At 38.7% G+C, this 16,235-nt stretch overlaps 1 protein-coding gene across 20 annotated transcripts in view; it reads left to right on the forward strand.

Annotated features, from left to right (window-relative positions):
- Positions 1-270: 270 nt before the first annotated feature.
- Positions 271-16,235, forward strand: part of PHF14 (PHD finger protein 14) — a 171,923-nt gene continuing 155,958 nt past the window's right edge. For all 20 annotated transcript variants that reach the window (XM_068934959.1, XM_068934958.1, XM_068934966.1 and 17 more), the window contains exons 1-4: positions 271-496; positions 1,101-1,211; positions 11,295-11,938; positions 15,689-15,833. In XM_068934959.1, coding sequence (XP_068791060.1) covers position 496; positions 1,101-1,211; positions 11,295-11,938; positions 15,689-15,833 — 901 coding nt within the window. In that variant the 5' untranslated portion in view covers positions 271-495. The remainder of the gene's footprint in view (positions 497-1,100; positions 1,212-11,294; positions 11,939-15,688; positions 15,834-16,235) is intronic.

Genomic DNA, 16,235 nt, shown 5'->3' on the forward strand with positions numbered 1-16,235 from the left:
TCAAATATCTGAAATATTTCAAACCCGGGGGAAACACAGGCAGCGCTAGAGTGGTGATTTTTGAGCTGCTTTCCCTCATAAGCGAGTGACTAAACGCGCGGCCCCTGTGAACACGAGTGCGTCTGCCCGGAGACGCTGCACTGCCTCCTAAATCCCGGGTCTCCTCTCAGTGGTGCCCCCTCGTTGCGGCCAGGAGCCGCGGTGACCGGCGGCCGCCTTCTCCGCCCCCGCCCCCGCCCCGCGCAGCATCACCTGGCGCCGCGCATGCGCGGCGGGGCCGGCGGCGGCCCGGTGCGCAGGCGCAGCAGGGGAACCGGCGGCGGCGGCGGCGGCAGGCGGGCGCGGGTCTGCATCCGGGTCGCTGCCGTGCCCATTGTCTGCGGAAGGGGCCCGGCGCTCGGCCGGTCCGCGGCGCTGCGCCCGAGGCAGGGGAGCGGCCCGCCGCCGCCGGGACTGCCGCCCGCCCGCCGCTCACCGCTCACCTGCGCCGCCTCTAGTAAGTGACTCTGCGCAGCTCTCCCCGCCCCTTCCCCGGGGAGATCCCTCCCTCCCTCCCTGCCGGCCCGGCCCGGCGCGGCGCGGCGGTGCCCGTGTCCCGCCTCGCCGTCCCTCGGGGCCCCTGGCGGCCCGGGCGCCTCCTGTCCCCGCGGCCCCCGGTTTGGTGGCCCCCGGGTGCCGTGGCGCCGCGGCGCTTGTCTGGAGGGGGTCGGGGCCCGGCGCGGCGCCGCCGCCCTCTGCCGGCCCTGCCCCGGGCTCCGGCCGGGAGAGTAAGGCAGTGCCGTTTCCTGGCCCCTGCGGCGGCGCGGCGGCAGCCCGCCGGGCGCGCTGCGCCTCGCTGCCAGCCCCGTGCGCCCTCCCGGGCTTTGCCGTACCGCCGCCACCCGCTCCCTCCCCTGCGGGAGCCGCTGCAGGCTGGGGCTGGCGCTCCTGGGCTTGTCCCGCTGTCTTCTTCATCCGCCGGCTGTACTTTGAGTGGTGTGGTGGAGAGTGCCCCGGCCACAGCCGCTTCACGTTTAATTGTAATGTGAATGCCTGACGTGTACCGCTGCTGAATTCTCGTTATGCCATGTAATAATAACGCTATACTTTTCTTCCTGCAGTGGACCGCAGTTCGAAGAGGAGACAAGTGAAGCCTTTGGCAGCTTCGCTGCTGGAAGCTTTAGATTATGATAGCTCTGATGACAGTGATTTTAAAGTTGGAGATGCTTCAGGTAAATATGCTTCCTCATCTCCTCAGTTCAGACCTATCTCATTTTTATTAAGAAAGCTTGTTTTCTGGTTGCTCATTTAATATCATATGGGAGATAGTGTATTGATAAAGCTTGGAGCCACCTAAAGTGGGTAAATGGAAATTCTTATGCTGCAAACATGAAACAACTGATTAAACAAAATATCCATGTGATACTTCAAGTGCCATTGAAATTTCCTCTACAGAAAATTGATAGCTATGCTGTAGCTACTTTGAAAGCAGACGTTTGCTCCAAACTCAAAAAAAGTTTTGGCAGGAACATTTCAGTACCTTCTGTGCTGTGTGGCTTAGCTATAAAGATATTTTTTGAAATATTTACTACTTCTGGTATTGAAGTAAAAATGTTCTGAAGTCATTTTTGTTTTGAATAACTCTTAATAGTAATTTATTGGGGACTTCTCTAATTTCTCAAGAATAATTTTATTTTTGCAGCAGTCAAACTCAGGGTATCCACTCAGAAAATTGCACAGAAGGATGTACATGTTTCATAGTAGAAGAAAGTCCTTACCTTAAAGTGTTTTCTGTTCTGCAGTCTTTTCTATGTATGCAGTTTCTTATACCTGCAGTGAACATCTACAGAAACTTAAAATAAACAAGACCTCAAAATATAATGAATCAATTCAAGTACACTGGAGAGAGAAAAAAGGGGGCAGGACCATATTTGTAAATAAACTGCACACTAGATGTTCTGTGACATACATTTAGGGAACTATATGGAGGAATGCAGTTTATATAAGACATAATAGAAGCAGTATGACAGCTTGTCAAATAATTGTGCTTTGTTTTTTCTGTCTTGAGGACAAAGGTCTAAGTTTTCATGTGAATGTCAACTTTAAAAAGATTCTATTGCTTTTAAAGACTTATATTTTTACATCTGGGAAGTTCTTCCGTATTAATGAACTTAAAAATGTTTTAACGATCACTTCTCCAGTACAGGTCTAAGATATGCTGTAACTCGCCTTGCTCTTTGTCTCAGTCTTAGACATGTCGTCCTTGATTGGTCTGGTACAAGCAGGCTACAGTGACTTATGAAAGTAAAGCTGATGTCTTCTTAATAGTTGCTAAGGTTTTGGGGTGTTTTGTTTATATATTTTTGGGGGGGGCAATGTCGATTCTTTTGCATATGGGTATTGCCTTTTATTAGAGGAAAAATTGCTGTAACAGGAAATAGTTTTTAGTTCTCAGAGAAAAGGTCTCTATTCTGGAACAGTAATAAGGGCAGGATTTAAGAGAAGAGAAGAATTGGAAATGGAATATAGGAGATGAACACAATTCATAGTGCGCATGCTCACGCTCTCTCTCTCCCTCTCTATATATATTTAGATGACAGTTATTAATTAGTTAAAAGAATTAGTGAGTAAAACTTCCTGACTCAACTATGTCAGAATGCAGAATCCCTTTCTAATTATTTATTTGACTTTTACGCGTAAGGGGACAGCATCCTTCCTTAAGAGTATTACAATCTTAATTTAATTATGAGAAGCTTGAGTGAGATTTCCCTTAAAAAGGCAACATCGAATTGAAACAAATATGTGATAATGAGAGCAACCTAATTTCTACTTTTAAAATATTTTCCTGATTACTCTTTTGTGTTCACAGCTTTATTCTGGCGTTTTGGAACCTATGTCTATCACTTGTAGGAGATATGAATGTTCTATTGAGTAAAATTTAAGATTTGGTGAAAACAGTTTGAAACAGCAGCAGAGTTTGACGTTTCGCACTTTATTGAAAGATTTTCTTTAATTTGAAAGGGAAGAGTTGTGAGGATTCGGAGAGTTTGGGGGAAGGAAAGTTTGTAAACATAACCTCATAAATTGAAAGCAAATTAAGAAATGGAATTTTTAACCTGTCATACTAGTTAGATAGTTGTAGGATATTTGAAATAGAATATCTGTGCAGGTTTGAGTGAAGCTAGTATAGTATGGCCTTTAATTTGGTTGTACATAGTCCATTTAGATTTAGATGGAAGAAGCAGTGAAGTAAATGGACTTTGAAATGAACATACTAATATTAATTGTTTTTATATATATATTTTCATTTCAAAGTTATATGTGTAGGTGTATAAATGTCCATGTACGTATATACACATGTACACAACTTTAGACAAATTCTGGATTGTGGGTGACACAGACTAGATTCTCCTTTTGCTCTCTGTGTGATTCAACCTTCAAAGGCTGAAACGTGTAATTATTATTGCAATCAGGGTGGTTGATTTTTTTTTTTCTTTCTTTCTTTTTTTTAATGACTATGGAGGTCTGTCTGTGAACAGCTTGTTGCAAATTATAATCTGTATTAGTATTTAATATTTATTTTGGATTCAGAATTTTTTTTGCACAGTTTACTTACAAAGGAAAATAACTAAATGTGACAGAAGGAGGAAACAATCTTTCTATATTGACAGTGACCATAAATTGACTCATGCACTCAGAAAGGTCCTGCAAGTATGGTAATTCAACTGCTCTGCAATGTATGTTTATTTGGTACACAAATGCAGATAAAGTACCAATTTTTGAATTAAAAACCAAAGCAAATTTGAAAGTAAAAGATTAAATGACAATTTAAATACTGAATTAAAAGAATTCTGAACTGGATGCAATATAATCAACAGGGAGTAAGCCATCTCTAGCTTTAGGATGGTAAATGATATAGGCAGTCATAGATAATACTGTGAAAGTTTAGTGGGACTGGGTACTGAACATTTAAACTGTTATGTATGTTCATTGTTCTGTCATATTTCTGGGAATACGTGATGCAGTAAGGATTTGAGAAGTTGGTACCAAGTACTTCTAGGAATGAATCATTTTTTCTGAATTTTCTGTACCTAGAGTTCTGGTGCCTTGCTAGATGTTTTTTGTTATTGAAAATATTTCTAACTCTCTATCCTCCACTCCCCTCAGAAATCGCTGTGGGAGATGTATCCTTTACTTTAGCATACTTAGTTCCTTTTCTTTTGGATTTAGCTCACGCCAGTAGGCAATGATTGCATTTCCTACTTTAAAGATCTCATTTGTTTCAGTGCCATTTTAGGGGAACTGATTTTAAAACTGTTATGTACTTATGAATTTTCTGAATGTAACTAGTTTTCATGCCTAATGCCTTTGCATAGATTATTTTAATGTTGAATGAAGTAATTTTTTATGGCTTCTCTGTCACTGTTTCTATGTCGTAGGAGGTAGCAGTGTAAAATACTATAATTCTTTTTTTCTTTCTTTTTTTTTTTTTTTTACAGACATCTTGAAAATTTTTTTCCTTAGTGTTATATATAGTCTTAGTGTGAGATCAGTTTAAAAAAAAAACACTGTGGCCCTCTGGAGTCAGAGCATGCAAATATGTGACTTAAAATGATGTTACTCTGGTCTTCTGCAGTGAAGCTTTTTAATCATATGGTTCACAGTAAAGATCAGTTATTTGAACTTTTGCTTTTGAATTAATGAGAACATACTTTTTTTTTTTTTAATTTGATGAGCCCAGCCAGAGAGTTACTGATGTAGAAAATCAGCATGTAGTTGTACAGTAATTCCAGTAGGATTCCGAAGCAGAGTTTTACTTATTTTCTTATGTCTAATCAGTGAAGTCAGTCATTTTGGGCAGTTCATATACTAAAAGTGAAATGATGCAGAGAAATTCAGTTTGGTCCCTGGGCAAGAATTATGTATGAATTTAAGGACTGAAATCTCAATAACTGTTTGCAGCAGCGTAGCTAGGAATAGCTGAATGTTATTGAATAGTTGAATGCTACCTTGAAGAGCTGGATTCTGCCACTTCTGCTACAAGTCTCTGAAACGTACATTTTTAGAGGCATTTGTAAATGATTTTTTTGGTGTTGAGCATGGAGCCTGACTTAAGTGTTATATACTACTATTGCAACTGAGATCAGTAGGAGTTCGGTTTAAAACATAAAAAATTATCAATATAAATGCATATGTTAAGTATTTTGAAAAAACAGGTGGCTTGATCTAGAAATAGGAAGTTGCGCATATCTTTATCTTTCTGTAGTTTGTTTCATCTCAGTGCAATGGAGATTCCACTTTTGCTTTCTGTGCAGAATATTGTGATATAAAGTAATGTTTGCGAAGCACCAAAATACTGTGCCATAGAACGAGCACTACTGAAATACTCATGAAGAAGCTAATAGTTTTGTTTTTGAGGGAGAACTTAAATCATTTGCAACAGAAAAAGTGTAGAATGATTCAATAAACAGTGAAAGTAAGATAAAATATCGAATAACTAATCGAGTAAATATATTACACAGTCTCAATTCTTACAATCACTTAATAGCTTGACTTTGCAACCCTGATATGTAGCTCTTCTGGATGGAGTTACCAAGAGTCTTTTCCCTCTTTGAGGAAATGAGAAATGTGGACATTATGCTTTGTTCAGTTTTCTTTGTCCACACAAGCGAGACCTTTATCTCTTCAGATGCCACTCTGCTTGGAGTGGCGCCTTGGAGTTACTGACTGGCGTCTTCGGCCTACGCTGTCTTTGGAAACAGTGAGCTTTCTGTTCTTCATGGGTTCATTGACTGCAGAGGAATACTGTAACAGAAGTCTAGGCTTTCATTCCAGTGTGCGGGTGGGGTGGATTATGTGATAGAACCACATTATCTTATTTTTCTTCCTATTGTGACTCTTTATGCTTTCTCTTACCAATCTGTTGCTTACAGAACCCTGGCTTGTTGGTTTGGTGTCGTTCTACTTTGTCAATCAGTCTTGGCACAACAGGATTTTCATGGTCTCCCACTTCACTGCTTTCTCTCCTATCTCCTCGTCTGTGTGTCTCTGTGTCCGTGTGTCTCCGTCCATCGTTGTGCATTTTCTGCTGCTGGAGAAGGCTCTTCTGAGCTTTATTAGCTCCATTAGCTTTGTGGGGTGGTCCTCTACAAACTGATTACCTTTGAAAGTCTAGACGTGCTCAGTGAGGATGAGATGTTTCAAGCCTTTCTTGAGCGTGTGCTCATTACAGTGTCTCAGAGACTTAAACTTGGTCGAATTTGAGTGAATTTTAATGCTCAAAGCATGTCCCAGGCACATGCTCAAGCCTTTCCCACATGTCAACTCCCTTCTACACATCGTGAAACTTGTAGGTGTTTCTGGGAAAAAAAATGTATGCTAGTTCAGTATTAAGTAGTTCATATTTTTTCTAGCTTCTCTTTCAAGAAGGGTAGAATTATTTGGATTGGAATTCAGCTCTATGGATTATTTAGGATTGCAGCTTTGCTAAAGGAGATCATGTAGCATGTAATATTTCATCCCAAATGAGAGAAGTTCAATAACATTATAAACAGTTGAAGACAGTGTCTGGGAAATGTCAAACAAATTTAGGAGGTAGTGCTACCAAGTCCATCTATATTGCAGCACTGTGAATTAAGGCAATTCCTAGTGACTCCAGTCAAGATTGGCAACTACTGTGTTGAGCACTTTTCAGACTTGAATAGACATCTGAAATGCTGTGTGATATAATTACTGCTAGTGTAGAAGTGAGAGTACTGCCACAGAGATTACTAAACAGCTTTTATTTATGTTCCTCTGAGTCTCCCATCCTTTTTTTCAATTAGACTAAATACTCTTATAATCAGGAAACAAATGTAATTATGAGTTTGTAATCATAGTTTCATTTCCTGGTCTGCCCAATTTACGCCTGTAGTTAATAGCAAAGCTTAGATACTGTGTTCACAAACACTGTATGAAAAATTAATTTCTCTCCCCAGTGCAGTAATATCTTAATCTATTCTGGTTTTGTTCTGTACGTTCTTAACTGCGTCCCTTTGGGCAGTGCCAATTTTTTATTTGCCGATGTCACCAGTAGTAAACTGCCAATAGTCTAGCAATGTTAAATACTTAGGTAATCAGGCTATCATATCCTCCAAACCGGTTAGAAAACCAATGTCATAAATGTAACTGATTGCTAGATTTTTGTATTTGAAGTTACAGTCAAAAGTGAAATACTATGCCCTTTCCATTCTTGCTTTCAGTATAACTGTGGGTTAATTGATCTTAGTGTAATGGAGCTCTGTGGCTTCAGTCTAATAGACAAACGCAGGCAGGAGTTTACCGGTTCTAGAACATTGCCTTTGGCAAAGTGAAAGTTCCTATTTTTTCATATGTAATTTAGGCTTCTCTGCCTTTTTTTTGTATCCACTTATCAAAATTGGAGCTTTCTAGTTAATTTAAATATATATATATATATTTTAAGGTGTCTTGAAGTTTTAAAAATTATTTGCTGTTTCTAGATCAGAAGTACAGGAACTACAGCTTCTTTTACCTATACTCTGTATAGCACATGCGTAAAGGAGTTCCTGTGACCCCTGGAACTAACTGCTCTTGCAAGGAAGCGTTACGGGTAGGGGCTACTCTCACCAAAGCCCTTTTATGCAACCCTTTCCACTTTGCTTGCGTGTGCATGTGTGTGTGCGTTTGTTTTTTAAGGACACAAGCAATGTGGGTGAGGGACTGTGTGTGGTATTCTAGCAGAGATGTCAGGGCAATGTCACAGGTAAAAGACTTGTGTCTACCTTGCGTTTGGGAGACAGATATGGAGGGACCTCTGAGCAGGGTGATGGTGACTGTGCTGCTATCGCCTCCAAAAGAATTAACCTAACGTGTAGCTTATTTGCTTAACCAGACAGGATCCAAATACCGCAAAAAGGCATTTTCCCAAATGGTGCCAGACGCTGCTGTTCTGCTATGTGCTGTTGGTTGGGCTTTGTTTCTGTAAGAACCAAACCCCAAACTGAGTCTGCAGTGTTAGTCTTTTAATTAGCTTGTCTTTCAAACTTTGATTAAAAATGAGTAATGAAAGTGCTTGATAAGCTGTACCCTGTAGGTAAGAATCAGCCTGTGGGTGGCCGTGTACTTCAGCAGTGTAGCGCTTACTCTCCCTATACGTGTTTTTTCTGAGAACATACAAATTTATGGAATGCGAGTTTAAAGTTGCTTTTACAATAGTCCTTTGAAAAGCTTACTTAATGATAGGGCTTTTTACTGTGGTGGAGATTTCAGTGATGTAATAACTTTCCACTGTAGTCTTGCGCATAACGTATATTTGAAAACAGCTGATGTGGAGATTAAAAGTCGACTTCTGCTGATCTTACTCACGTTTTTTCTTCAGTTACTGCTGGAGCATAATGTTTGGTCTTGGAAAATTCCTCACAAAATTACCCTCTTTGGAGTTGGCCGCCACCTGCTGTTGCGCTCAGTGAACTGAAGCTACAAGCGGTACTGCGAGAAATGATGCCCTTCTCACAACTGTTACCTCTGATACTTATTCTCAATGGAACTCTATATTCTTTAGTATATGACAGTGCGTCTGGCCCCATCCTTCCCTGAGAATAGCTTGACTTCTCTCCTGTAGGGAACAACAGGATATGGTTGCCAATTTGAAAGAGCCATTCTTTAGGAATTTCTTTGATGGAGAAAATTGTATGCTACAGCCTCTTCCTAACTGAAAGTGCATCTGACAGAAGAACAGCTGCAAAAATAGCTGTTATCACTAAATAGCCCTTTCTAGAAAAGTGCCTATCGCGGTGGATGTGTTCAGAGAGAAGAGGGATATCCCTTAGTGCAGGTATCTCTGGTGTGCACATGCATAAAAAAACATAATGTCCAAGTAAAAGGCAAAGGCAAAGAGAATTTGAAGGAGAACAGTGAATGAAACTAAGGTTTATTCCCTGATTTATATTGTTTCATGGCGTAAAGCAGCTGGAGAGTATTCTCGGTGCTGTAATACTGATTTACAAAAATCACTGTTAGTAACTTAGAATGCTGTTAGAGATGAAACTATCCCCAGACTGAGATCCAAGAAAAGCTGAAGTGAGAGTTTAAATTTACAAGAAATTTAAGTGTGTTTAGGCATGGAACAGTGCAATTAAAGTGTCCAAAAAACTTAAATTCTTGTCATGGCATTGTAACGGAGGTGTAAAACAAACAAACAAAAAAAAAAGACAACTTAAAAATCCAGTTAATTTTAGGACAGGAAACAATAGACTACCTTATTCATACTGAGATGTGTAGTGCACGCTGGCGTTAGAGGGCAGATTTAACATTGTTTGGGTGTTTAATAGTGTGAATACTGACCTTAACATATTTCACTTAAAATGAATTAAAAATTTCAGAGGTACAGAATCTGGGATAGGTGCAATGTTACTATATATATTTTATTTCAGTTTTTAGGTGTATCAGAACCTGTGAAATAGAATATAAAATACATTTTGCTATTAAGCATACATTTGACATCTGTTTTATAATATGCAATATTAGTGCAGGAGTCTAAGCGATCCTTATAAAGTATTCGTGACTGCTGGCAAATAGATATCCAAAGAAAGCTGTTGTAACGTTAAAATCATTTGTTAGTTTGTCTATTAGCTAATACAATTTTTTTTTTTTACTTCTTAGATATGCCTAAAGAGTATTCTTTTATTTCAAAATTTCATTTAATTATGCTTGTACTGCCGTTGCTACCAATAAGGCTGGCAGGTGTAGGAGAGACGGTGAATTACTGTTTGAGCAGAAGACTGCACTATAACTTTTGTAACAGCATTCTCTTTTTCTTTCCTGGATCTCTAAAGGGTAGCCAGGATCCATTTGCATGGATCTTTTACTTTTTATAAGCTTGTCAAGGGTCCATCATTCATCTGATAATAAGGGACAATAGCATTCCGGTTAGTAGTAGTAGTAGCACTTTTTTTTTTAAAAGTTTTCTGTTGATAATGATGTGATCTCCTCCTCAGATACTTTCTGCCTCCTCATACAAGTATACACATAAAGTACAAAATCGACCAGTATGTCCAGGTAACAACGGAATTACTGGTTTGTCATAGACAGTTTCTGTGGAGCTAAAATAAATGGCACGTGTGAAATGCACAGTGTGTTTTTTTTTTTTTACTGCCATGGAAAGCGCGCTGGCCCTGCTATTGGTTTATTTGGCTTTACACAGAGATGGATGTGCACAGAAATTCTCTCTTGGTAAGGTAATATTGAGCATTATTTCTTTTGGCTGGTAAGTAAAATGATTAAGGATTTCTTAATTTTAAAAGATTAACATTTACTTTCTGTTTGCATTTAACAACACCTGACAGTGCATTGAGAAGTTGTTGATGGCTCTGAACAACCTGCAAATTTTGGCTGTTGCCTCACTGATCCCTGCATTCGATCAAGCAGCTTTGTACTGTTTTCTTCTTCTTTTTTCTTTTAAATTTCTTCTTAGCTTTTCCTCATTAAAACTAATACTGTAAATGAAAAGTAGTGGGAGATTTTGTAAACTTTACCCAGTGCATTTGTCATCTTCAACAACTTTTACATGTACTTTTTAGTACAGGCACCTTTATAGTTTGATTTTTACATAGGAATCCACTCCTCTTCCTTATCTGTTGCACAGAATAGACTTTGTTGATTGATAGAAATAATGACTGCACACAGAATAATACCATCTGGGTGGTATAAGGTTAGAATTTATGCATAATTTCCAGCTTCAGCATTGATTGAAGCATAGCTCTTACAGGATGAAGAAGTGCAATAACATTGGGAATTAAAAAAGCAAAAAAAGAAAACAAGCCTATACCAGAACTGAGGGTATATGATTAGCCACGTTATTGTTAGTACTTGCCATGTAAACTCTTCATTTTGTTATTTTTAGTCTCTTGTATTGGATAGCTATTTTATTTGGAATATTTTGAATATTTAGAAAATACCTCCAGACTTTTAGAACAGGAATGCTCATTCTCTAAGATGTGACTTCACATGGAAATGTTATCTATTCTGTACTACTGCCTATTCTTAATATGAGCTGCAGTTCAAAGGAATACCTAACATTCATTTAATAAATTTTACCATCTTTTTTTTTGCCATCTTAAAATGTGCTCATGTTTAACAGATTCTCAACATACCACTCGAAATAGCAGTATTTGGACCTCAACTGAAAAAATAGGTCAAGTGCCTTATGAGGGAGGAACATGCATCAGTCTTTTGTTTAACAACTTGCTTCAACAGAATTTATTTTTTGGGGGTACGTTTGTGTCGGAACTTTTTTTAAATTTTCATATGCTCAACAGATTCTGAAGGAAGTGGTCACGGGAGTGAAGATGCTTCAAAGGACAGTGGTGAAGGTTCCTGTACTGAATCAGAAGAAAATATCTTGGAGGAGGAACCAGCAGAAGAGAAAGTAGAAGAGCAACAGCCAAAAAGTTCCACTGAAGAAGATGTGTCAACAGCAGAGAAGGAGGTAATTAAAACTGAAAAGAAAGATCAGGAAGAAGACGAAGAAAAGCCAAAAAAGAAGAAAGAGAAAGCAGCTGAACCTGACGCTGTGGCTGATGAGCAAACAAATGAACCAAAAAAATGGAATTTGCGCAGGAACCGACCTTTGCTGGATTTTGTATCAATGGAAGAACTAAATGATATGGATGACTATGACAGCGAAGATGATAATGACTGGCGACCTACTGCTGAGAAAAAAAAAGGAAAAAATGCACTACGAAAAGAGGGAAGTGATGGAGATAACGAGGATGACGAAGATGATGGGAGTGGAAGTGATGAGGATGACAATGATGAGGAAGGTAATGAAGAAGATAATAGCAGCACAGCTAGTGATGGAGGATCCAAGAAGAAGAAGAGCAAAGTTCTTAACAGGAGTAATGCAGACGATGAAGAACTGACAAATGATAGCCTGGCTCTTTCACAAAGCAAGAGTAATGAGGTAGTGCAACCAACTTTCTATAATATGTCTGTTGAGAAATGGAAACTACTCTCCAGTGCTATTCTGTTAATTTGAAAAGCTAAACTGATTGACTGGAATTCTTTTTACAGGATTTTGAGGAATAAACAAAGCAACAAATTGTGCTAAATAGGCACTGCATGTTAAATAAATTTGCTTGGACCATTTGGCCAACCTAATGGCACTAAAGTCAGTAGAAAGACTTTGCTGGGCTTTAGTGGGATTGGGATTAGTCCTAATGCAAATAGGAGGTCCACTGTGCAAATGAACATGCATCAATGAGAGGTTTAGGTGTGTTTTAGCCTAAGTGTTGCTTATCTGTAATGATATAGGGGTGTCTGTGACACGTGCATAAAATGATGAAAGGATAGATTATTCTTTATCCTAGCCGTTGTTTGCAACTAACTCAAAGACTGAACACTAGGTTCCCTGGTAAAAGAATTCTAAATGAAGAGGTATCGAACTCTGGATTAGGATCAATTAGGATAATCATGATAATTTGTGTTGGTTTTGCTTATAATGCACACAAACACAACAACTTCTTAACAGTACTAAAAAGCATTTATGGGCTATTATTATTACATTAAATAACTTATAATTGCGGAACGTGAAAATGATGTGTTAAGTGCCTAGTAATGTAAATTTTTTTCATGCACAATTACCATTGCCTTAAAGGTTGTTCCTGTAGAAAAATTAAGATATTAGTTTGTCAGGATGGTTGACTTCATGTATCATAGTAGCAAAATTCTGAACAGGGTAAAAATAATTACTGTAAAATCTACCCTGAATTTTCAGGAAATAATTGCAAGGTTAACATAAGATTTAAGTTTCAGCAGAACTTTAAATAGGGTCGTGCCAGTAACATTTATTGTTTCCATTTAATCTTTATTTTCATGTGTAAAGTAGCAGGGAACTGAACAGAGTATTTGGAAGAAACAAAGGTCTGTGTATACTTTATTACATATTTATATATATATATGATTGCAAATATAAGCAGTGCAGCTTTAATTACTAAAGATTGTGACTGAAGAAAAAATGCATAATTCTGAGTAGTTTTTACTTTTTGTGTAGGCATCTACTGTTTTTAAATTAGTATGGCTGTTGATGTTTGCAGTTGTGGTTTATTATGTATTTTAAGTACCACTTTGGGGACCGAGTAAATGTTTTAACCCCATTTGTCCTTTGCGGTCTACAGAAGCTAAAAAGTTGCCCTGTTGTCGCACAGCTGGCTTGGCAGTAACCTGTAGAATGGCTTTCATCTTCAGGGCTGCTTTGGAAGGGAGAAAATCTTTCTTTCTCATCCTGGTCAGGCTTCTGTTTCTTTTCATTATCTAGCTCGGAAACGCTAGTGTCTTTACCGATACTTTTTTGGCTCAGGAGCTGAAAGCACTGTATGGCTATCGGTGACTGGAACTTCAGATCATTGTTCTGAGACAGGCAGGACTTTTTCAGGGTTGTTTCCCATCTCGGGAATGGAGATTTGAGCCTTGATTCTTAAGGATATATTCTTGAATATGTACTTAGTTTCCGTTGAATTGGAAAGTTAAGCCTGTTTCAGCAGCCCAATTAATGCATAGTTACTGCATGAAAGAATATTCAGGTAATTAACTCTGAACATGTAGTGGTGTCCTTAGCATGCATTCTTTATTTCTCTACTCCTTTCTTTTTTTATCTGTTTTTTTCCTTCATTTTGCAGAAGTATTTGTAAGATCTGCATTTACTGTATTTTAACTGTACTGTAATGAAGTACTGTGTGCTTTTCTAATGTACTGAGCACAAAGAAGCAAACTTGCACTTTATTTTCTAGGGTCAAGCCCCATTAGTAGATAAATGGTGCTTTTCAGTTTTTATAGTTGCTAGCACTTTTCTGTTTTATTGCATGATCCCGTTAAAGTTATAAGCATGTAGGCATACAGGTTGACATACTCACTTTCTTTCATTAACACCACAGAACTGGGCATTACGTAGTTGTTCAGATGAAATCCGTGCGCTTACTCAGGTTGAGCACCAGAGGAGTTCAGGTTGGCAGCAGTTCTTGTCTCCGGGTAAACGTCCCTGTGCGTTAGACCAGTAGGGTCAGCTTTTGGGGTAGAGCCTTCCAGGTGCTTACATGGCGTGAGCGGGGGGAGCAGCATATACCGTCCAGATCACTCCACGTCTGTGTAGAAAATGAAGTTATTCTGCTGCTCTGTCTGACCTATAGGTCGTAAGTTGGCTGTCTTTGCCCTAGGTAAACCATAATGGTTGTGGATCCTAACATGAGATCAAAATTTGGTTCAGCATCACTGGTTGACTCTTTTACTTAAGTTTGTGGATATTCACAGCACCCAAACAGCTAATGTTATTTCAGTGTTCTTCTTACAGTGCAGTTCTGTTCCTTGAAAGGAAGGTTTTATATTTTTTTCTTTTAGTTATAAGACTGTGGGCTTGTATTAAGAGTAGAGATAGCAGATTTGTTTTAAACCTTCCCTAGTGAAGCAAGATAACAGTTGAAGGTATTGTTGGAAAGAGCTGGCTTTTCTGGAGAGTTCTTGGAATTGAGACGTGTCTGGCAAGCCTGCGGCTTTGTGCAGCTAATCTGCCAACGTTAGGGAATGTCTACTAACCTTTTTCTGTGTGTAATGGTAAGCTAAGTGTGTATATTTTGAGTAATAATGGGCCACGGTATTTCTGAAAAAGTGTGTCCTAAAAGGAGGATTTTGGAAGAAATACTCATTAACTCTGAATCTTGCAGGGGGGAATCTTGTCCTTTTCACAATCAGTGAAGCAAGCAGGACCTTATAAATGGTTGTATAAGCTTTCATTTCTATGTCTAGATGACTCTTTCATAGTTCATAGTTTCTTACTATATTTAGCTAGGAGATTCGGAAGTCTGTCTTAACTACTAGAAGCACGTGTCTGAGCTTTTCTAGGGCAAAAATGTTACGGAAATAAGTCACCTTTTTGACACTGAGATAAAGTAGGTGACGTCCACTTAAGATGGGAGAGATGTTTTCCTTCTTTATCTTAATTTCAAAATCAAACAAGAAGAAGATGAAAAGCAAAACGAGCAAAAATTCTGACCCAATAAACCTACAGTACAAAAAGGCTTCATTAACAAGTAATTGAAATTTTTTTATGTGGAGACTTTCTCTGTCGGACTGACCGGATATTATAAATGATGATCTATAGAGAGTGGAAAATCTCAGAGTAAGATTTTAAGCACCTTGACAACGAGCACCTACTTCTGTTTGCATTCAGGATAGTTTTTATCTGCTTAGAGTATGCAGGCGCAGTATTAGTGCTGTATTGTAAGTCATAAATGGGGGGTTGGAATGGGGAAAAAATGTTTGGAAAGGAAGCTTTTTTCTTTTAAATGATTTCCTAGGGCTGTGTATGTTTGTTCCTTTTTACACACATTGTACACATTAATGTTTTAAGCCAAATGTATGGTGTTGTCCAAGGATATAAGGCCCTTTTCTGGCTTTCAGAACTTAAGAGGTCTATAGTTGTATGCAAATCAGATTGTATCTGTCTTTTCTCCCTGCTCTTATGCTTGTAGATAAAGTGCTTGAGTGTTTTCACAACAACAACAAAAAAGAACTATATATGTATGAAGCTTTTATTCTTGTGAAAATAATTCTCCATCTTTGTATTTTCCTTGAAAATTGAGCAAATACCTGATATTTTTTGTTTGTTTAATGAAACTGAGGTTCCTAACAAAATCCGTATGTCTTTATTTTTCAATGTTAGGACTCATTGATCCTTGAGAAGTCTCAAAATTGGAGTTCCCAGAAAATGGACCATATTCTGATCTGCTGTGTTTGTCTTGGAGATAACAGTGAAGATGCTGATGAAATAATCCAGTGTGACAACTGTGGAATAACTGTACATGAAGGTAATACAATCCATTTATTCTTACGGTGGAAGGAAAACATATGCTTTGACGGTATTAAAATAATATTTTGCTTTCTTGAACAAATGAATCAAGCCTTTAAGCTCTGTCAAGTAATTTTTTTTTTCATACTACATGGATCCTTCTAGTGGTGAAGCATCCATCTTCTACTTTAGTGGAGCAAATATAAGCAAGTGTGGGACAGGTCTATAGATAATCTCAGAACTGCGGATTGTATTGTCAGCTTTGCGATAGATATTATAGTAAATATATTATCTTACCTGTTTCAGGATGCAAATTTGATTGCAAGGCTAGGATTTAAGATTTTGACAATAGGAAGTCATTATTTGAAAACCTTTTTTTTTTTTTTAAAAAGTCAGGAGACAAGATATAGAGGAGAGAGAG

This window comes from Struthio camelus, chromosome 2, assembly GCF_040807025.1.
Source record: "Struthio camelus isolate bStrCam1 chromosome 2, bStrCam1.hap1, whole genome shotgun sequence".
NCBI lineage: Eukaryota > Metazoa > Chordata > Aves > Struthioniformes > Struthionidae > Struthio > Struthio camelus.